General features: G+C 36.6%; 1 protein-coding gene and 1 long non-coding RNA gene across 4 annotated transcripts in view; one reads left to right on the forward strand and one right to left on the reverse strand.

Annotated features, from left to right (window-relative positions):
- The window catches only part of ckn (CRK like proto-oncogene, adaptor protein), a 53,544-nt gene that overhangs the window by 16,349 nt on the left and 14,453 nt on the right, over nucleotides 1-22,742 (forward strand). Inside the window, exon 1 of one of the 3 annotated variants that reach the window (XM_076617741.1) lies at nucleotides 6,434-6,791. The exons of the other annotated variants lie outside the window; for them this stretch is intronic. Within the exon in view, the coding sequence (XP_076473856.1) occupies nucleotides 6,449-6,791 (343 nt within the window). The 5' untranslated portion in view covers nucleotides 6,434-6,448. Of the gene's footprint in view, nucleotides 1-6,433; nucleotides 6,792-22,742 lie in introns of those variants that run through there. 3 annotated transcript variants of the gene reach the window in all.
- LOC143302595 (uncharacterized) lies at nucleotides 17,985-19,906 on the reverse strand. The gene is made up of 3 exons (XR_013058216.1): nucleotides 19,289-19,906; nucleotides 18,932-19,066; nucleotides 17,985-18,817 (listed from the first exon to the last, which is right to left on the reverse strand). It is a non-coding gene; the product is annotated as an uncharacterized LOC143302595 (long non-coding RNA).

Below are 22,742 nucleotides of genomic sequence, written 5' to 3' on the forward strand. Positions count from 1 at the left end.
GTACAATAGTTTTGCAATGTTATTCTCATTGTCCTTTTTATATTCAAACAATATGAGGGCGAGGTGTTTGTCCGTGGCGATTGTAGCTGCTGGGGTACAGCAGTTTTTCTTCTAATTTAGATGCGTGGAAGAAAAATCGGAAAAAAATCCGATCGCCGAGATTCGAAACCCGGGTCCCGAACGTTCGTAACCTAAGGCGCTAACCACTGCGCTACCGTCGTGCAACACCATTTAGTGTCGAGTGATGGTATTTGCTGTTGACTGCCGCCACAGATTTACAAGCTTTCGAATTCCTATAATTTCGGCTCGAAAGTCCTCCAATCACCTGGATATCCGATAAATCTTCGACTTTTTTTTTAATCCACGAGACATTGGATATTGGCACAACCGAGGAAGAAGTTAATGGTTAATTGGCTTATCTTCGCGTATAATTTTATTTGAAAAGTTCTAGTTTAACTTCGTTGATGTATACTAATTCAGAACGTGTTTGCTATCTTTTTTCGAGTTGCTGTTAAACCGGTGAATGCTCTTTTTAATAGCACTTATGGCTTACGATTATAATCTTAAATGCTTTCGTTCATTTCCTGCAGATTTTGAGTTAGCAATTTCTTTCCACCTTTCTCTCTTCTTTATTTTAAGTTTCTCCGAGTTTCTCATCTTTTCTTCTCTTTGCATCCTTCTACGCCTCTACAACCATTTCTTACCTACTTTCCAAACATACTCTGCGTACTTACATACGTAGCTTTATTCCGAAATGTAGCACAACTTCTCTATTCTCTGGTCGTTTAACTGTACATCTTTTCAAGTGCTTCGCAACGATAATTATCACGCATGTTACTTTATTTATCGGATAAACTTGAACCTACGTCTAGTTAGGTCTGGTTTAGGCGCATAATTAATCTACGAAACAGACGTTACACATTATTTTCATGTGGACCATTATTTTCAACAAAGAACAGGCTACTAAAGACACTGCGAATGTTATACGATTATATTTTCTGTTTGTTATTATTATTATTATTGTTGTTGTTGCTTAGTCCGTGCCTTTGGGCTTTGGACGAACTTTCGGTTTTACATCTCTTATGTCTATTTCTCTTCTTATATGTCTACCTTCCCTCCTTTCCACTCTATTCTATTGCACTACCTTGCTTATTCTACCTCTAAAAGCTAAAAATTAGGAACTATAAATTAGCAATTAACGACTAAAAACTATTGCAACTTTGGTCTTTAGCCTCCTTGCTGTGCCTCCTTCTTGTCGTTTGTCCTTCTCTTCTCTGTTATTGCTTTCACTTCTGCTAAACCTTCTCCAGTCTCGTTTAGCGTTTTTCCTATGTGCTTTGGTCCTCCCGTTATTTCACATTCTTCTGTTACGTGTCTCGGGTCTTCTTCTTTCCTTCTGCATAGCCTGCATCTTTTTTCCCCCTCTTCTTTCCAGTATTCCCTTGCTTTGGTCTCGTTTCCGTATCTGAATCTTGCCGGTATTCTTCTGTCCTTCCGCTTCATCCTCCCTTCTAAGTACTTTGGTAATTTTTCTTTGGAAAGGGGGCGATTCTACGCGAAAAAAGAAGTCGCAAATATAGAATACAAATTTTTCGTCTGAGGCTTTGTTTTCGAGAAAATCGACTTTGAATTTTCGCTCGGTACGCCTGCACTTTATCGCGTCTCGTTATGACGGTTCTCACTGTAGATCGTTGTCTCGATGGAAAAATTAAAAAAAAATTTTATTCTATATTTTCGACTTCTTTTTTCGCGTAGAATCACCCCCTTTCCGCTTGTACCGCCAGTTACCAATCACCCTGTATTTCTGTTTGTTAAATGTCATTATTATTATTATAATTCTTTCGGCTTAGGATGGCTTCCGGTTCACGCCATATTTACATCTACATTGTAAATTCAATTTCTCTTCGTTGAGTTCATAAAACCTCGACAAAAGCTTATCCAAAAGAATAATAAAAAAAATCTTCCTATTATGAGAGTTTTTCTCCCTTCAGCAGTCGGCTTGATCAAAAATGTATGAGATCTCCGAATAAAAAATCTTATCTTCGATATACCAAACATAGAAGATTAAATACAGTAGTATCCTCTCTGTTAATGTATGCAACTGAATTAATATCGATGTTGTCATTGATATCTGAACGATAATGATAATTCGTTGAGTAAATGTAACGTCAATCTCATTTCCATATCGGCAAGTATCCAACTTTCCCCACCTTCTCGTTTCGTCGATACGTATCTTTTCTAAATTTCTAATGAAACACTGGCTCGCTTCTATCCGCGGCTCTGGCCGTGTTTGAATTTCGATAAAACCAGCTTATTACGATTGCGCACGTACGACGGTTTAGCCGTATCGGTGTGCTCGGAGCCAGCATTTTCTACCTAACATTTGCATTTATTTTTATCAAGAACGCAAGCAATATCCCTTATCTCGATGTGAATCGAGCGTTCCTTTGTATTTACGACGTGGATGCTGAATCGGCGGATTTGCGAGACGCAAGGGAAGCCACTAATGATTTCCATCGTTTCTTTACGTGCATTCGTTGTAAGTAAGCTATAATAATACCGCCGCGAGAGACTCCTCGTCGCTAAGGTGCTGGAGAAAAGCGGTGGGGTCCAGACCTTTCCTTAACAGTACACACGCTCTTCAGTCTCTGTTTCTCTTCGCGGCAATTATTTGTCCGGCCGTGTTCAACCGGCGGATGACTCTCCCTGTATAATCTCGCGTATTTCTATGAATACGTAGTCCGTCTTCGTGCATCGAATATGTAACGTCATGATTTCTAAGATCTTCGAGTATTTGCAAAGTAGAAAAATGTTTGAAGATCGATCGAAATCTTGTTATCGAAATTTCTTCCACGCGACGCTTAACTAAATATTCGTGGAAAGCTGAAATAATGGTAGAACGAAGGTATAAAAGAGAAGAGAAATCGACGGACAGGTTTTTATTGAAAAATAATTCCACCGTACTTTGATACGTTATCAAAATGTTTGGCACGTCTGCTATTGAAAATTCCCCGCGTTTCAGCCTTAATGCATCTATTTCCGTGTGATTTGATGAAAATTGCAGCAACGTACACCCACTCAATTACCAACACGCTGCTTACGAGTAATTGCTTATCTCATATTCTTTAACTCGCTATAATACCACACTGTCCGCTTCGCTCTCTCTGACCCATTTCACATATCATCGTATGGTACATTATTGGAATCGTCGTATTATTATAACGCATTACCGCAACATTCTCGACACATCGACCCTTCCTCTTCATCTTTTCCACGTTTAAAATATTTCTCGGCGAATATTCGAATTCCGAGTCTCGGTCTTGGTATTCGTCGCTTCTCAGAGATTCGTCGAACTCTCTCGTTAATACGCTTAACACGTTCGATGCGCAAGAATTTCTACGATTCGTACGATCCCCCGAGGAAAAATATCGACGATTATTTTCTTTACCTTTAAGCTTGAGCTTTTCAAAAATTCGAAGTGTCCTAGATCGACGGAACACGCGTTAGATCGTTGAGAAATATTAAAGAAAATTCCCTTCTCTTCGAGATATGTTCGACTCCGTGTCGAACGCGTACGTATTTTGTAACGCTGTAACAACCCTTCGAAGTGAAACACGAGCGCCGAAAATCACGTTCTCTCCTCTAGGAGAAGATTCCCTGGCTGTCTGTACTTTCTACGCGCGCACGCTACCAGACAATTCACCAATGGACATAATGGCAATTTCACGTTATAATGTACGGCATTTTGCACGCCGAAATTACCAATATTACATACTTCGCGTTACTTCCATTCGAAAACGGCGTGCTGAGAGCTAAATGAAGAAAAAAGAAGAGAAAAAAGTACGCGATTCTTCTAATCATTTTACACAACCTATTAGTTTCTTTAACAACATTGTAAGCTCTTCTTTGTAATAAACTTTTTCTTTTATTTGGATGAATTTTACAATCGATTCTCATTGAGAATTATAAGTAAATTCGTATTAAATGAAAAAGTAATTTTCCCAGCGACTTGTTCGCGATAAATATCCTGTTGCCTGCATACAAATTTCCAAGATCGAATAATCTTCAAAATGGCCATTTTTCGACCTCGTCCGGTTCGTTGAAGAGCATCTCTCTAGGAATAAAAAGATACGTTACTGATATTTATCCGAGAAACGATGAGAAATTTAGGAAGAATCTTCATCTTCTTCGGATATGGATAGATCCATCCGCGAAATAATTCTTTGCAAATTCTGCCGATGTGTCGGTGGATGTTTGCACTCGAGCAGATCCAAAGCACCAGGAGATCTCGTTGCCACGCGAGAACAGCAACCAGCAACGCGTTCTCCTACTTCGCACCCGCATACGTGTGCTATAATAGCTTGCAATCCGGTTTCACTTTCGTCAATTAATACGTAAAGAAAATATTTGAAATTATTCGAACGGCCGAAGAGTAATTTTACTTCAACGAAAACGCCATTGTTAGCTTGTGTTTCAATCTGATACTTTTTGGTAGTCGACGATGTGGAGCAGCGCGCTACCGCAGTTTGCTATTCCAAGTCTCCGTTTTCGTCGATACAGTCTGCGTAATATCCAGGTGGCTGTTTCATTTGATACGCGCCATATGCATGCAAACGAAGATCTTGATGACTTGGCGTTGAGAAAAATTCCAATGGAGCAACCTCTGTGCGGTGAAATTGAACTCGCCTTGTATCGTACTTCGCGTTTTCTTCGCGTGTCAATCGAGATAAATAATTAACTCCGTTCCAATAGCGTACAATAGAACTCCATTTGTAATATCGTGGCCAACAGGGGATGTAGATAGCGATTTAAACGTGTTACTCGGTATATCAGTCACAAGCTATCTTAAAATCATATAAAACTAAAATAGACAACCTGCTAATTTCGATACCTCTATCCAAACACTCGAATCGATTTTTATATTCCCATGACGATTACCTCAACGGTGTATTTCAACAATAAATTGTTCATCCGAAGAACACGAAGATTAAGTGCAACGCGTGGGTAGGTTCGACCTACCCAGCAGTCGCTGGTTTTTTCTTTTGTTTTTTTTTTTTTGCAAACGTTGCTAACGTTTTCTGTCTACCCAGAGAGAAAGAGAGATTCAGCAAGAACTTTTCCTCAACAAGGAGGAGCCGAGAAACGGCCACTTTTTAACATGCTCTCTCGGCTAATGTAGTAACAACATATCGATACAGCGCCAATGAAATTTCAAAATGCTTTATATAACGCGCACGGTATGGGCATACGAGTTTCCTATGGTAAGTGTCGGAATACTTCGGCGAGCCAGGGTATTTTCACGTGGAAAGTTGTTTCACGTGTCGCGTTTTTGGAAACCTACGCGCGGAGGCATTACCGGGGGCGGCCTACACCGTTCTCCGGAAACTTGTCCACCCACCTTCGACCTCGCCTCTTTGCATTCGCCACACCAACGACTCCGCTGGTGTCGCCAACTGAAACCTGTACCTAACACGGAACGTTTCTGACAGTCTTATCCGGTTATCTCCGCCGTTTCCTTCGCTGTATTCCGCGACCGTACACTTTGAGAATCCGTAGGAAAATTTGTGCTTCGTTACGACCGTGCGTCTTCTCTTCGATAGAAAGTGGCTGTAATCTAATTTATATCGGGATACGTTCGTAGACGCGTTAACGTAGACTAAGGTAGCTGTAGGATTAATTTGACGAAGTGGTGTTGCAATTGGTAGCTACCGTATAATTTGGAAAAGGACGTTGTTAGCTTCTGCTTTTTCTTCTTCTCTTCTTTCTTTCTTTCTTTTTTCTTTTTTTTAACATCGCGATAATAGCGCAGAGTATCTAGAAATGATATCTATATACAATGTTTAAGTTACTGAAAGTCGTAGGGGAAATTATAGACAATTTGAAACAGCTTTAGCGATATTTTTCAAGCTCGTGATTATAGACGTTGGTGAGCGCGTTTCCTTTGAAATTGACGAGGTTAATGAAAATGTGAAATTTCACGCGTTTCTGGTCACTTCAATCGTATAATTAGTTTTCCTACGTACATATTACCAAATCGAAGTTGAAGCATCTTCAACTGTATCTCTGTCCAGTTATCAACTATATTCGTGACTATGCGATTATGTTTCTCTTAACGTTTAGTACGTCGATCGAAACAGAAAATTTCCTCCGGTTCGTTTAACCCCGCCAGCATCTTTCTCGCCTTTTCGTTTAAGCTACGAACGATATATTTAAAAACCGTAATTAGAAATATCTAACAGAGATAGAAACCGAATAGAATGTTCATTTCCAGGGCAACAGAATCAGTTTCGTAGTCGCTGCGTAAAACGTACGGATACGAAGTATAAAACGCACGCATAATAATACCAATGCGATAGAAAAGCAAATAGGGAAAGCTGTTGTCGAAATAATCGGTTGTAAAAGATCGATAGACTCAAAGTCGTTGGAATAAAAGTGAGTTCGGCCATAAATGGCGATCACTGCCGTCACGAGCTGCTTGGGTCCCCCGCCCTTACCACCTGGCAAGCGGTTTCTGCAGAAGTCCTCGAAAAAATTGTCCTCCACTTATAGAAGCTTTCGCGATCCAGCCGTCGAATCCTGGATCCCTGGCGGTGTCCTCGACATGTCGAAGACGAAACTTCATCCACGACGAGAACGTAGCCCGGTGATTTGCCAGATAAGCAACGGCAATTTGTTCAGAAGCTGCTCCGAGGGCAACTTAAGTGCACGTAAAACCAGTGCACTATTATCCGCTACTCCTCTTGATAAGTGCATCCAGGCGATTTATGGCAGCTGGAAGAATCTCATGCATCGTAAGTGTGACGCTCTGTTCGCGAGACGTTGGTCGACTAGTCGCCATTCAAAATAGATCGAATAAATTACGCGATAAGCTGATCGCTCGCAACGTTATAACTGGAGCACCGGTTTTTATGGAAATTCATATTTTTACAGATACAATATAAGGTTAACGCTAGAATAGTTAACAGAAAGCTATTTCTACCAAAACCAGTGAAAATGACTGGTCTTTAAAAAATACGTAATAATAGATTTATTACTTTCTTACAGAAGAAATTCCACGTTATGTAGTACCTTTTTAGTATTATTAACGATGATCCCTAAAATGATCCCTAAACGAGGGTTGACACATTTACAAAATTGTAGAACCAGTGATATTCACCGATGTGGTATTTCTAGCGTTAGCGTCTAGCGATCTAGCGATCGATCCGCAATTTTCCTGGTAACTGATATCGTCATATCGAACGATACGCAGTACAAATTTTAAAAACGTGTGGCAAGTTGTACGAAACGAGAAAACTGGTTAATTGTGGCTCGATAAACACATTGCAGGGTCCTTTTACACTTTGACAAATACCAGTCATTTTCACTGGTATTGGTATAAGTAGCCTTGATACAAAATTATTTTCAGTTTGAATGCATAAAAACAAAATAAAATTCGTTATATTATTCTTTTAGTTATCGTTGCGAAAGTCGTTACATTATCGCGGAAAAAAGATATAACACGAAGTAGGAATTTTATAATAAAATTGTAAAACCAGTCAATTTGACCGGTGTGGTAGTTCTAACGTTAACACTGAAATTTAAACTTAATTAAATTTAATTAAACATTGTACATTCGTTGTTATCTCGTTCAATCAATTCTTCAATCTTTCTTCAATTTGAATATCTTTAGAGTTAAAGACAGTGAATGCGAATGCATAGGTGAAACTTGTTGCCTGTCTTTCGAATCGGAAGTTAGGCCAGCTATTTATAGCGTAGCAGACCTGCGAACAGAGAACACGTTATGTATTTAATTATATTGCTTATCCGTGCATTGGAGAAAATAAAAAGTCGATAATTTCTTATGCAGTAAGCATTGCCCTTAGAATATCGCGCAGGTACTTAGCTATCGAGTTTTCTAACCTAACTTTAATGGGCCACTCGAACTTCTTTCAGATCCATATGTTCGATATTTTCCGATCGTAAAGCGAGATGGGTCGCCCTTTGCTTAATTGTATGGACGAGAGATTGCGTCATTGATGGAAAGCGTGGAAATCAATTTGCTCCGCTCGATTGTATTGTAATTGTGGAATTTCAAATTACAACGTGTTGCACCATTTCTAAGCACATTCATGCGAGTTCGATGGTATAGATCGAACCATGCGAATATCGATATTTAACGTGAAACACACGTCGATATATAGTCGATATATAGTATAGTCGATATAATCGTATATATATATATATTTTCTTGTTTTATTTGGCAGACTTTTTGCAATCAATTCCCATTGAGAATTATAAGTAAATTTTGTATTATGAGAATTATAAGTATTTTGGCGTGGTACTGTAACTTGGATTATAAGAGCTTATAGTATATTTGATTCTAATTGAATCCAATGCTTCGATCTAAAGGGTATTGTCCTTTTAGTCTGCGGATCTGATCCGTCGTGTCAAGTAGTTGGGTAATTAATGGGTTTTGGTGATTGTTAACTCTTGTATTATATCTGTTACTGAATTTGGATATTTCTTCTTTAACTGTGGCTATCTTAAGGTCGCGATGTATTGTTAACCCCTTAACCTACAACTACGGACATAGCCCGTAGTACGATGATCGGGCCAAACGTAAATATTACGGACATAGCCCGTAGTACGATGATCGGACCAAATATAATATACAGGGTGGTTGATAACAACTTGTGGTACAAGCGGAAAGGGGGTGATTCTACGCGAAAAAAGAAGTCGAAAATATAGAATAAAATTTTTTTTTAATTTTTCCATCGAGACAACGATCTACAGTGAGATCCGTTATAACGAGACGCGATAAAGTGCAGGCGTACCGAGCCAAAATTCAAAGTCGATTTTCTCGAAAACAAAGCCTCGAACGAAAAATTGTTATTCTACATTTTCGACTTCTTTTTACGCGTAGAATCACCCCCTTTCCGCTTATACCACCAGTTACCAAGCATCCTGTATAATTGAAGGTAGAAGTGTGCACATAACCTTACTATTATACAGGGTGGTGGTAACTGGTGGTACACGCGGAAAAAAGAAGTCGAAAATATAGAATACAAATTTTTTCTTTTTTTTTAAACTTTTCTATCGAGACAACGATCTACAGTGAGATCCGTTATAACGAGACGCGATAAAGTGCAGGCGTACCGAGCCAAAATTCAAAGTCGATTTTCTCGAAAACAAAGCCTCGAACGAAAAATTGTTATTCTACATTTTCGACTTCTTTTTTCGCGTAGAATCACCCCCTTTCCGCTTGTACCACCAGTTATCAACCACCCTGTATAATAGCTTGTTTACGTTTTCGGCCGAAAATTCTCGAACGTAAATCGTAGGTTAAGGGGTTAATCGTATATTTGAAATAATATTTGAAACGATTTTGAAATCAGTCCCTTTGTACAACAAAAATCCTATTTCATGTTGCACGGCATTCGTATTCGTATTTTTATGAAATTCGTATTTCGTTTCGTATTAAAATTTATATTTTTAGTCAGTTTCAGAGGTTGTTTTGTAAAATTCATTTTTACCCTGCTCATATCGCAACATACAGTCTCGCTTCGCGGATATTAAGACATTTATTAATTTGTCGGTATAAAACTTTCGGAATAATCTTACGGAATAATTTATTAGTTATAATGTTAGTAATATTTGCAAGTGGACAAGTTACAAGTTACGGACCTCTTTATTTTTACTATCGAACTTCTTGTTGCCGTGCAAGATAGTTTATTCACCGGTTAGCTGTTTCTGACGAGTATACTCGTCACGAAAAAATGGCGATATTTTGTGGTTACGACGGCAATAAAATTCAAAAATAAAACAGTCGTTTCGTTACAGCTTAATTCTATGTTACAACAGCCACGTATACTCTGTGTCTGACGAATATACTCGTCGTCGCTTACTTTTTGCGACGCATTTTAGGTACACGCTTTTCAAAGTTTCCAAACAGTTCGCAACAGCTAATTGGTTAATACTCGACGAGTCGTAATTTGCGATTCGTAAAGCTTCGCTAATAATATCAATTTAGCTGTGCAAAATGGCCAAAGTATTTCCATATTTATGAACAGATAAATATAGAATCTAAAGAAAGAAAAAAATGGCTTATACCGGGGACAAAAATTGTCGTTAAAAAATGAATCGAGTTGTGTTATACACTAAGAGGTTCTATTATCAAACGTTACAACTATCTAGTGCTTTATTTACAACTTTACGTAGAAAATGAAACGTTGGAATGATGTCATTAAACCTGTGAATAATTCCATCAAGGGCAGAATAATGGTCTACGTATATGTATATCGACGCTGAAGATGCAAATGGCATATAAATTGCATCGGGAATACAATCTGTTGTAATTAATTCCAGAAACCTGTTCCGTTTCTTTGCCAGCGGTTTCTATGGTTTTATCCTTTTAATGGTATTCAACGTTCAGCCGTCTCGTTTGTACCTATCTAGCCACGCTTCTCTAAAAATAACGACACGATGCAGACAAGAACAAATGGCTCGGAATAACAGAGAAACGAATTTAGTTCTCGAAACAGTAACGTACTACACCTGTTGGATATTTTCGTCACGGTTGATATTTGCGCTTACAGAACCAGACGGATGCAAGTGGTATTTTTGAAACTTTTCAATTCGGAACAAAGACGATCAAATTAGAATTGGTTAAATCGTTAAATGTAACGTTCGTGAATAATTCGAACGATCCGACGTCGTGTAAAAGTATCATTTGAAGGCTAGAGAAATTGACCGTGGTCAATTAAGCAAGGAATATTGAAAGTAGTGCCATTGTAACGTTATCACGATGTTATCTTTCGTACATTTGATAATTCATAAATAAATAAAAAAAAAACATGAATTAGAGATTTTCGTATACGCTTCTTACCATATGTCAAGCATGAAATATAAGTTCATTTTCATGGAGACATTACGTGGAATTCTTTTAACGCATTTGAATACCAAACTCGATATCAGAAAAATGCCATTGGGTCCTTTTGCTTCTAAGTGGCTCGTTTGTCAGTTTATCTTCGACATATTTCACTCTGTTATATTGGATCTATATTTTATCTTTCATTTATTTTATACGACATTTCCAGTCTACGATATGTACGTACGTACGTAATATACGATATTAACCGAGATATGGCTATTGTTCTTCGAAAAAACGCGATCCGAAGGTTCGTTATATTCTACAATTTCTGTAGTTATCACACAGGCTGTTCGATGCCTTTGGAATTTGTTGAAAACCACGAACACCTACCAGTACAAAAATTAGCAAATGCCTTCCATCTAAATCCGAAACGTAGAAAGAGATCTGGAAATGGTCTTGGAAATGAAGGGAAATTGATATTCTTCTAGAAAACGTTAGACAAAAATTAGGACGTATATGAGTCAGGGATGATAGTTCACATCGATGATAATGATCCAAGAGATGTTCGAAGAATCACATACTCAAACGCTGTTTAGAAAAGTTGGTTAAATAATTGAATTTTCTATCGATAATTCAATCTTTCCCAAAAATTATGAAACTTAATCCTACTTATAGCGGCTGATATATATGCGTAAACAATTTTAAAATTAATTCAAAACCCCACTTTACTACTATTCTATTTGACTGCATACAGCTTAAATTAATAAATCCATACATTATAAATATATATATATTTTTTTATCGGGTAGAATATTACAATTCTCACAGAAAGTAATATTTTATCGTACATATTTACAAAATTTCTGAACGCGAAGCGTAAAGAAATAACAAAGAAGGGCACGAGGATGATACTTGAGTGTGAATGGCCCGTTGCTGTAAAAACATGGCAACGAGCGTGCCATCTACCCGCACTAATGCCCTCTTAACACACTTATCACCCCGATACCTATTTTGGGTCCACCTGAGGGTCTTTCGAGACGAACAGGTTAAGGCTTTGATCGAACGCAGGGTTACGCAGCAACGCTTTAAGGCTTAAGTAAAGCAAGCGCAAAGAGACCATCTCGCTTAACAGGCATGGGGGTCCCACAGTATTATAACCTAACTTTCGAGACCACTCAACATGGCGACTATAACGGTTGAGCTTAACGAGCGGGATTAGAACAATAGTCACAGCCGACAGTTTACGGGCCCATAAACCACTATGAAGACGATATTACGTTGAATAATTGATTTTCCTATATAAATGTCTCTATTGTCTCCTATGCAAGGAATGCTCTGTGCTTTTATATTCCTACAAATATCCAGCTATTTTGTTTCTTTTTCTTTCCCGTTTGTAATTTCAGTCAATGATCGGACTCTGGATACTCGTGCATTTTTATGCTTTTACGAGCACAGCTAAACAATGTGAAACATAAACGGTGTTTTGTTTCATCCACTATGTTATAAACGAATATTCTACTCTGGATATTTTATACGCTTTTATGTATCATGCGTATCCTGTGCATTTTGGAATCTTTAAATTTCCTATAAAAATCACTGTTATAGTGGTTGGAAACAATTGAGCGATTAATTAGAAAATTAAGAAAAGGATATAATGCTTTTTAAATATTTAAATTATTTTATAAGTATTTCAGCCGTTACGTTAGCGTCTCGAAATTTGTTACCTCGTTGGAAGAATTTTAGCCATTTCGCTGGTGGATTACAATTTTTGCAATTATTCTTCGTAAAAGGGGTATTATCGAGGTAGGATTTAGCGGCAGAAAGTTTACTTCCAAAATAGATTTTACAGCTTTAACGCGTCGCTTTGATACATTCTACATATATTTTGATATCAGTCGCCTTTGTATATTTTATTTTGTTATGTCGTATTGGATTCGTGAGAAAAATAGAAAAGTGTTTAATCTTAAACTTCTGCACAGTGGTGTACACAACTAACCAGTTGCCAAGCCACGAGTTAGGACAACAGGCCAAGTCCAACCTAGTTCCACAGGTCTGTCGACAACGATTACCACCGGATAGGTGGTTTTCTACTACGATTTCATCGGTCGATGTCGACTCTACTGACGCCATCGCATTGCTTCATTCGAACTGGTTTTATGCAATAAGTTACGATTGTTCCCATGTTTAGCTACGGAACATACTTTGAATATTTGTGAAACGGTTAGTTCCAACGAAACAGGGAAGAGTCTATTTAGGTTTTTTCTCGCGTAACAGATCGAAGATCTTCGCGCTGCTTCCATCCACGATCGATAAAAAGATCGAGTCATCGTTGCGTTTATCGTTTTACAAAGTTTTTGAAATATACGTATTTGTTTAAATATCTCAGTCGTAATGTTTTGTAAAAAGACGAGTATGTAACAATATAAAATTGAATGAAACACAGGTATCGTAATATCGCGTTAAGATGATGTTAAAAAGAAAAAAAATTGGGGAAGGTATCGATAAAAAAGACAATTTTGTTTAAGATGGAAAGAAATGTCTTTTATACAAAATTAGAATTTTTCTTCGAGAATCGATGTAGGAATTCGTTGCTTGTTTTTCAAATTTAGACACCTCCTCCAAATTTCCTCGTTCAATAAACCTTCCAAAAATAAAACTGCACGATGTTCAGTGAATCGTTCGAGGAGAGATCGATGTTCGTACAATTTTTTTTTTATTATTTAATTTATACTTTACAATTTGTCCAGCTGGACGTTCGCTAAATTTTTCTAGCTATTCATACATGAATGTAAAATTTATCAAAACTCATGCGTTGAAAAATAATTATACAGACTATTCTCAGTCAAATGAGATCGCTTAAATATCTGTCTTATGTACTGTTGCACGAAACAGCTTCTCAAAAGAAAATTGCACCGTGTCAAAAGGCACGTGTCTTTTTTTCAATTTTTTCTCAAGTTAAAGTCATCGGTATTTTTTAAGATAGATAAACACAGACAAACACGAAAGCATCACTTTGCGTCTTTCCTTGTCTTTTGTACGCCAACTTTCACAAAATTAAGATTAAAATATGTTTTAAACCGATCGTCTCTTCCAGCCACAAATACCTCGGTACTTTTGTATATAGAATAAAAAAACACGTTATTTGATGGATGAAAAGAATATAGGATTCCATTTAAAAACATACAGACGACGTTGGAATCTCGTGAAGAAGAAAGGATCTTGGAAAAAGATTCTTTTTACTATGTAAATACTAACTTGAGATAGCGTAACTTTGCTAAAGAAACTTTCTTATACAGTCGTAAATCAGATATCTAGGTGATTCCATTTAGCTGGGATATCCCGTGTAGTATCATATTTCCAATCTCCAAGAATAAAAACATACAATATCGTTACAAAGGACGAATCGATCGCATAAAACATTCTGCACATCTATGATCTGCAGCTAAAAAATTCTACCAAATGTCCAAATTGGACAAATTGTGAATGTGAAATATTAAATAAATAAAAAAAAAAAAATCTATGATCTAAGAGGAAGAGGAGAAAAATCATCGGGCGACTTGTCACTCTCGTTGTCATATCGTGCTGCGTGTGAATCCTTTGAGATTGGTCGGACATTGTTGTACAGAATGCGAAAGAAACTCGCGCACGCTGAAAATAAACACGTGTTTTTATGTCGAGGGGCTGTTCCGAATGGCGCACTTGTGAGAGCTGTTTGTTTTAAAAGAGAGCAAGGATCTATTTCTGGTTTCTTCTTTCATTCCACGTTTTTTTCACCTCGGCACTTGCCTTCGTTTGTTTAACTCTCTTCTACATACTTCCATACATAAATTTACCTTCCACCAACCTCAAGCGTATATATATCAAATAGTAATGTTTCTTGCGTTATACGTAATTTATCGTTTTATTTAACGGCGTGAATCGTACGTGCATGCGTATGAAACAGTTACCAAACTAGGCAAACACGTGGCAACGAGTCGTCGTTTTTCCCAGCCGCTGCACGGGCATATTCGGTGTTTGTGTACGTTATCAGTGATAGCAAGTTTATCAATGACAAGATGTGCGAGAGTTTACTTTACAATGCAGATGTTGCGATGCACACGGTGTCAGAAAGTTTTCATATAACGTGTTATCTATCCATACAACTTACTCGATACTGCGATTTTCGACGTGCTATAAAACTATTTGTTATACGAGGAATTATTATTACAGTGGTATCTAGGTACGAAATGTACGAATACTATAGTAATGCTTTATGAGACTCATAATGTCTAATAAGTCCTCATTTTTTATCTCCTTTATTAAACGTCCTCTTTTGAGAACCTCTTTTGAGAAGTTAAAGCGAATCTTGTGGATTTCGATACAGTTATCGGTAATCACTGAATGAAGCGTGAGAATGAGTAAGTCGGAGGAGCGTTTTATCTCGAGTCTTCTTGGTAAGTTCGTGCAGCAGCTTTTTTAGCTAGTAGGTTCGTGCGGCTGTTTATTGTTATTTATGCTTTGGTGTGCCTAATTCCTTCTTCGACTGTGGGAGTTTTTAAGGTTTTCTTTGTACAGCAGTTTCTGATAAAAACCACGAAGTGTTGGAGATATTCTAATATTTTGATGTTTCACTTTTGACTGCCATGACCCACATTTCTCAATCCATTCATATATGTTGAATAATGATTTTGTATATCAATAATTTGTTATTTCTGCAAATGAAATTTGCATTTTCTCGTTCTAAGCCGATACGTCGAGATTCCGGTAATTTTCATTTCTTTCATTTTCTACCTAAACGAGTAAAGCGATTCTCTATCTAGATCCCATCTTTTCTTAAATGCGCCTAAATCTTAATGCAATTATTTCACTAAAATTTCCCTACAGTTCTTCTCATTTTTATCTTCTTCTATTTTCTTCTTTTTATCATTTATCATTCGTTGAAGAATCAATTGTTCCTCGTATCCGGACTGTTCTATTATTGTTTAAACCTCGTTCCTTCCTGGGTTACTTGATTCTTGAGGTTTTTAAAGTACTCTTGTATCTAATTCCTCAAGACTTTGTGACGCCACCATGCGCCTCAATACTCCAACGCTATTTGTACTGTGCTTGCCACGTTTAATCGTTTGCTGATTATTGGAAATAGATTTTTACGCTCTACTAGCCATCTTCTGTACTTGTTTCCCCATTGTCCTCATTTACTGTCATGCAACCACCTTGTGTCTTAGCTCTTTCCTGTCCCTCCGTGTTGTAAATACATCAATAATTTACACGCTACTATAAATTAGAAAATTATATAACAATTATCCAAATAATTAACATGCTTTTCCCTTGCCTTATTTTATTTTATTTTATTTTATTTTTTATCTTATTTTATTTTATTTTAATTTAATTTAATTTAATTTAATTTTATTTAATTTTATTTTATTTTGTTTTATTTCATTTTATTTTATTTTAGATTCATTAGTCTCGTATATATGAAATAATGTAACAGTGGCATCTGTATTGTTTGCATATCATTAGTGAAATTCATTCCAGTAATAATTAAACCAATTAATACACATATTCCTTGTTCGTTTACGTTATTGCTTGTACGCGTCTTGCGTACTCCATTAACTATCAACGATATTTAATCAAGATATGAATTTCTCGTAATCCTATTATCAGATATTTCGACAGTTATACAAAGCGCGTGAGTGGTACATTCGAGATCTAAATAAATAGACTTCTAACCGAACGTTACAGCTAAGCTAACACTCGAAATACTTCTTCATCGTTCTGCTTTTCCTTTGGTAAATTCCAGCAAAATTTACACCTTTGTAGGAACTAGTTGCATCTTCGTTTCATCAGATTTTTCTATTTTAAACGATCCTTCGACGATCTTACTTTCCTTACAGCTCGACTCGACTTTCTAAACCTGTACGTATTATCGTTGAAAAAATTCTCGTCTCTTTGTCGTAAATTTTCTGAAATTTGTAAATCGCGTACCACCTTTCTTTATCTGAGAATTTCCTGATTTCTGCCAGAGTTTTATTTCTATGAGATACAATAGCTCTTTTTAAAAGCCGCAGTACCGTTGCGAATGCAAGCCAATTCTTATCTGCTACGTGTCCATATAACCTTCCTCGCTATCTCTCCTCGTGTGCATATGAATTCAACCTCCGCTTCGCATATTTCTACACAGAAACGTATCTTTATGTAGCATAGAAAAAAAGAAAAAAGAAAAGAATCTATGACTAATATTAAGAAGAATATTTTCATCGATATTAATAAGAATATTTACCGTCGTTCCATCTGCACGAATATTCTATTATTATATTACATTATATTTGTATTTTTAATTTCGTCATTGGTCCTATATGTCTCGATGATTCGTTCCCAGTACACCTTAATCTCCAGTCATTTTCAATTCGATAGCGTTTCTTCTTCATTCGAAAATTTCTCCAGCTTGAGAGAAATAAAAATACGATATACGCGATCTTCTCGTCCAACTTTTACCGTATTACGTTATACTCTATTTCTATGTTTCTCTTTTTTTATTCTATCTCTTAAAACGTCAAAAGTACGTATTTCGATCGCTATCTTGAGGCATAAAGAACTGAATAATCACAGCAGGCTAAACACGTATTTATTTGCGTACATTAAAATGTCATTTAGATTAGAATAACTTGAGCAGCGTGACTTATCGCTGAAACAACGTTGCTGACAATACGAAGTCGATTCGAACTTTGATCGAGCAGAATAGAACGTTTTAAACAAATGAATCGTTCGATTTGGAGTCACCCGATATGCAATATCAGCGTGTACCATACAGCGTCGGTAACAAAACATTTCAAGATTAATCGAACTTCCTACGCCGGCTGTGCGCACAGTATTACGCTCGATTCAGCTTTCGATCGATCGTCCAGGGTAATTAGCGAAATTAATTAAGAAGTTGGATAAGATCAGCGCGATGAGCATTAGCTTTATGACACGGAACAACATCTTACGTATCAAATGACACGTGTTGAATGCGAGTCACGGAAACGCCCACACTCTCTCTAGCTCTTTAATAGATTCAATTCCGCAGAGATCTCCCACAATTTATCCGCATGCTTTATCAACTTACGAAACTTACGTCCAACTATTGTACCAGCAATTTTATTAGCGTTACATGTTTCCACAAAAGGCGCCTGCTCTCGGCCATCTATTCGCAGTTGATTATAATTTTATTTATAAATTAGCGTTGTCTCTTCGAGTCCGTACGTGTCTTACAGCTTGTGCAACTTCCAGCTTCGCATTAGAATAGCGCTAGGGAGATAAATCTGTATCGATTTGAGCGTCTGTGCTTGAGAATGGATTTTGTTTAGACCAATGTTTTAACAGTCAATTAGTCTGATTACATAGTTATCCATTGCATTGTGTTGCGACAATTATAATATTCATTTTTCTCTTTATGTTACATAAAGAAACTGTTTTTTTAATTTATGTAATAATTTATATCTATTGTATTTATATATATGCTTTGTAGTAGGTTTTAATTATATAGGTAATTATTCACGTTTAAACGTGTACAATAACCGCGAAGCATCTCGTAGTAATCTTGACACAGATTGCACTAATTTCGCAATGAAATTTTGTAGCATCTTTCATTTCGATAGAAATGACCTTTTTTATAAAATGTAATTGGAAATGTAATTATTCATATAGGGAAGTAGAAGAATATTCTCGGTTTTTAAAAACGTAACGTGTTCTTCGTTCTCAGAAACCGAGATACATTTCCAATTACCAAAGAATTCTCCGTCTCTCGCTGCTCGATCATTTTGATTCAATAATTCTTCCGCAATTGCTCTTAAGAAGCCAATAAATTTGTAATATCGGTTCTATTACCAGCGACTTCATTGTTTCATTTCCTATGTAAATTATTAGTTGCCTTGATAATATTATTTTGCAGCTAGTTTTCCTCGATTCTTCCTCGCGTTCGCGTCTCTTCAGATATCTTCTTTTTGTTTTCTGGAATACTTGATTCATAAAAAGCGTGGAATACGCAAAAGACATTAAACAACTATAGAAAACAAATACAGAATAACATTAAAGTTAAATATTAAACAACTATCTAATATTTACCTGACTGTGCTAAGTGCAGGGTATGTACTGTGTTTGGCCTTATTGTATGTCTGTTTGTTTGTTTGTTTGTTTGTTTGTGTCCCATAACTTAAAAACTGCTTAACCGATTCGGGAGTCTGTTGTAAGCTACGTGTCCTATTGAAAGAAACAAAACGATGGAAGATATAGGATGCAAAAAAGGTTGATGTGCCTAAATCGCTAAATTCAGCAAAGGAATATGTCTCCTTATCTTTTTTTTTTTATTACAGCGAATTTACCTATAAAATATTTTTAATTGTTAGTAGTAATTTAGATAATTTTTTGAACGTTACATTTATCTGAAAATTATTCAAAAATAAAAAATATCTGAACGTGTACCTCATATTTCCAAGTCAAACTTGTACATCTTGTCGTTCTTTTTATTCTTCTTTTTTTGGTATCGCGTAGTAGAGTATCGTTTCTTCGATATTTATTTTATTAGCAACATCTATCGAAATATAACGTTCGTTTTCTGTCGTACGGATCCAGCAGGGTTGAACAATTCTTTGTTAATATAATTTCTTTTCGAAAAATAATTGCGCATCTTCTTAATACAAACTGAAGCTTATAACATAGCAGGAAGATTCGCGTAATAGATTTTGCATTCTATAGGTGTATCGCGTACCTGATCTTATTCGTCGTGGAATAATATTCTGCATCATTGGGCTCGCTGTATGAATTGACGCTTGTGTCATCTAAGTTCAGATTACCGTCATGAATTATAAGTAGGAATCATAGCAGGAAGCATTCGCGCGGTAAGCATCCGTTGTGTAAGCTATGTGCACCGTAAGAAAGACCTTGGTGGAACTTATCTTCAAGCTGGCACATTCGCTTTGTATCTTTATCCTGGACAAACACTTTGCATATGTGTATGTTTCTGCAGATGTTTGTGCAAAATTACTTTCAGAAAATATACCTAGCAATTATTATTCTGAGAAATACCAAAGTCAACTTATATTTTTCATATATCTTCGATGTTCTAGTATTGCCATTTCTTGAGGAATTTACTGAAAAATTCGTACACAATCTTCCTTTGCTTTGTAATAAAATATAATTAATATTATTATCTTATAGTGTTAATTCAATAATAACGATAATAATAATATTGATATTTTTCTATATCTTCCATGGGCATACAATACTTACTGACCTCTTTACGTTTAATATTTTTACTATTTCCAGTGTTTCGGGAGATTTCTATTCTCTGATGTTTTAAGACAAATGTCGAGAAGGTTTAGAAATGCATAGAAATCACGCGCTTCTGAAACCCCATCGATGGTAAACTTCGTTAGAATTTTCCTCCACGGAAGAGAAGAAGAAGAGCACCAGAAAGTAGATTCTTTGGTCTCCTTGCGCTTTCAGGTTTCTGTATTTACAGAAACGCTAACGAATTTACACAGTTAGTTGACTTTGACCTCCTCTTCTTTTTTACTCGGCTTTTTATCTTCGTTCTTCTCGCCCTCTGTATTTTCCGTGTTACGGCTTCCATCACTCCTACACGTGTCTCCTCTGTACACCTAAATTCCTAGAATGATTCAACGGAATGACATTAATTACTTCACCAAACACCTATTTCCTTTTAAGGTGCACGTACCATCGAGCCGTTACTTTTTGCCTTGCTCGTTTCGCGTTTTCACAGCTTTTAATCTTCTTGGGACGCGCTAAGTTTGCCAAGAAATTAGCTAGTTGTTTTACTTTAATAAAAATGACCTTCCTTCAGGAGTTAAGAAGATTTTTGCGAATAACTGTATTCAGTAGCAAGTGTATGAGTTACGAATGGACTGCGGATGTTCGTGATCTTCAAGTAGTTTTTCCTTTTTCTATTTACAAACTAAATAAAAATTTCATAATAGCCATCTTCACGATGGTCTCGTTAATTCTCTTAGAAAGGAAACAAATTGAAGTTACGTACTTCATTGTTCAAGCTATTAAATCCTTTTATCAGTTGGCACCCTGTTGGCTACCCTGTAAATAGAGAAAGTCCCTATACCAGATTCGGTCCTGTACGCTCCTCATTGTACATGAAAATTCGTGTAACACCATACGTGAAACAGAAAAGTACAGTAATAGAGGAGAATAACAGATGAGATAGCAACTATAGTTGCAAAGTATTTGTACGTTTACCATAGAAAACTTTTACGTCCATATTGTACGTGTTATATAAAACATTTTGAAATTTCATTAGCGCTGTAACGAAGGTCGACCGCCATGATCGTATTGGTAAAGTTTAAACAGATCTGGAAATATACATTAGAAACTACAAAATATTTAATGCAGGTATATATTTCACAGACAACAGAGAAGTATTTGAGCAGCCAATTATTCATTGTACAAATAGTCCTAAATATTCTGTGTGGCCATCTTTAACACGTATTATATGTTTAAAGTGGCTGTTCGTACAACGTATTAATTCCTTACTAAGTATATATTTGTAGTAAATTGCTCAGAGTAAGTTCCTTCCCAATTTATTAGAAGATAACCTAAATCATATTAATCCCTAGACCAGGAAGACCAACAGGGGAAATAACTTCGTACATGCCAATAAGCTTACTGTAACTTCTATATGAATTTTGCGATTGATCTCAAATCTGACCGATATGATGGAAACAATCATGTCTGATTACGGTACTGAAGAAATTCAAGATGTTCTGTATGACACGTGCAATACAAATGTACAAGTTTCCTATGGTAAGCGTTTAAATATTTTCATTAGCCGCTGCATAGAGACGGAAGTACGTGCGTGTAGGAATAGATACTAAATATAGGAATGCAGAAAGAACGTTAGACGGAAGGAATATACAGGCACAGAAGCAGAAAGAGGCAGAGATCGCGTTTCAGTGACTAACACCGTTGAAAGTTCGAACGTGGCCAGCCTTGTATCCGCGATGCGTACGTGATAAGAGGCCAGGCACGTGGCAAAACCGTAAAAAAGTGGGGATCGTGGTTGGTATAATTCGCAGTCGAATACCGACCTTGAGCAGACAAAACTTTTTAGCCTCTACCCGTAATAAATCCACCGCTTTCTGCGATAAGTGTTTTCGCGTTTAAACTACTAATGAACTCCAGACCGAACGAAGCAACAGCAAAAAAAGAAAAGAAAAGAGAAAAAAACTGTAGCGAAGTAATTTCGGAAACTTTTTCTTCCCTCGAAAGCGAGGACGTTTATATAGGAATCAATTCCGATACGCTGTTTTATCGACCGATAAAATAGTCGTGATATTAATGGCTTCGCGTAGATATCTCTTTACATAGCCTTTACCGAGAGTCGATCGATGTTTCTGTCTTATTATGATACGATTTTATGTAGAGCATAAAAGTTATATAGATTTTATCGTGAATAGAAATGGCCACTCAAAGTCTCGGCTAATCACGAGCTGACGTAATCGTCATTTACGCATGGTTATATGGACCTAACCTATAAAAAACCTTGTAAAGGGATTTCACAGTACACGTTGTCTCGATGAGATTTTACATTTATTTATTTACTTGTTTATGACTTGAAACAGCTTTTAACATCTAGTACAATTACATAGATCTCATAACTTTAATACCTTTAATATGACAAAAAGATTGAACACTGAATTATTAGGTGATCTTGTAAGTAATGCAATTTCTTGGTATATTAGCTGCAAATATACGACTATCCATCAGTGAATTAATTGTCAGTGATATTCTGAAATTGTTCGTCATTTTTCTAGTAACTTTTCTACTCCCCGTTAAGCCCCTATCCTGTAAATTAAGTTCCTAAGGAAATCATGTATTATAAGGATCGTATAAAAGTAGTCGTATCACA

This window comes from Bombus vancouverensis, chromosome 4, assembly GCF_051014615.1.
Source record: "Bombus vancouverensis nearcticus chromosome 4, iyBomVanc1_principal, whole genome shotgun sequence".
Taxonomy (NCBI): Eukaryota; Metazoa; Arthropoda; class Insecta; order Hymenoptera; family Apidae; genus Bombus; species Bombus vancouverensis.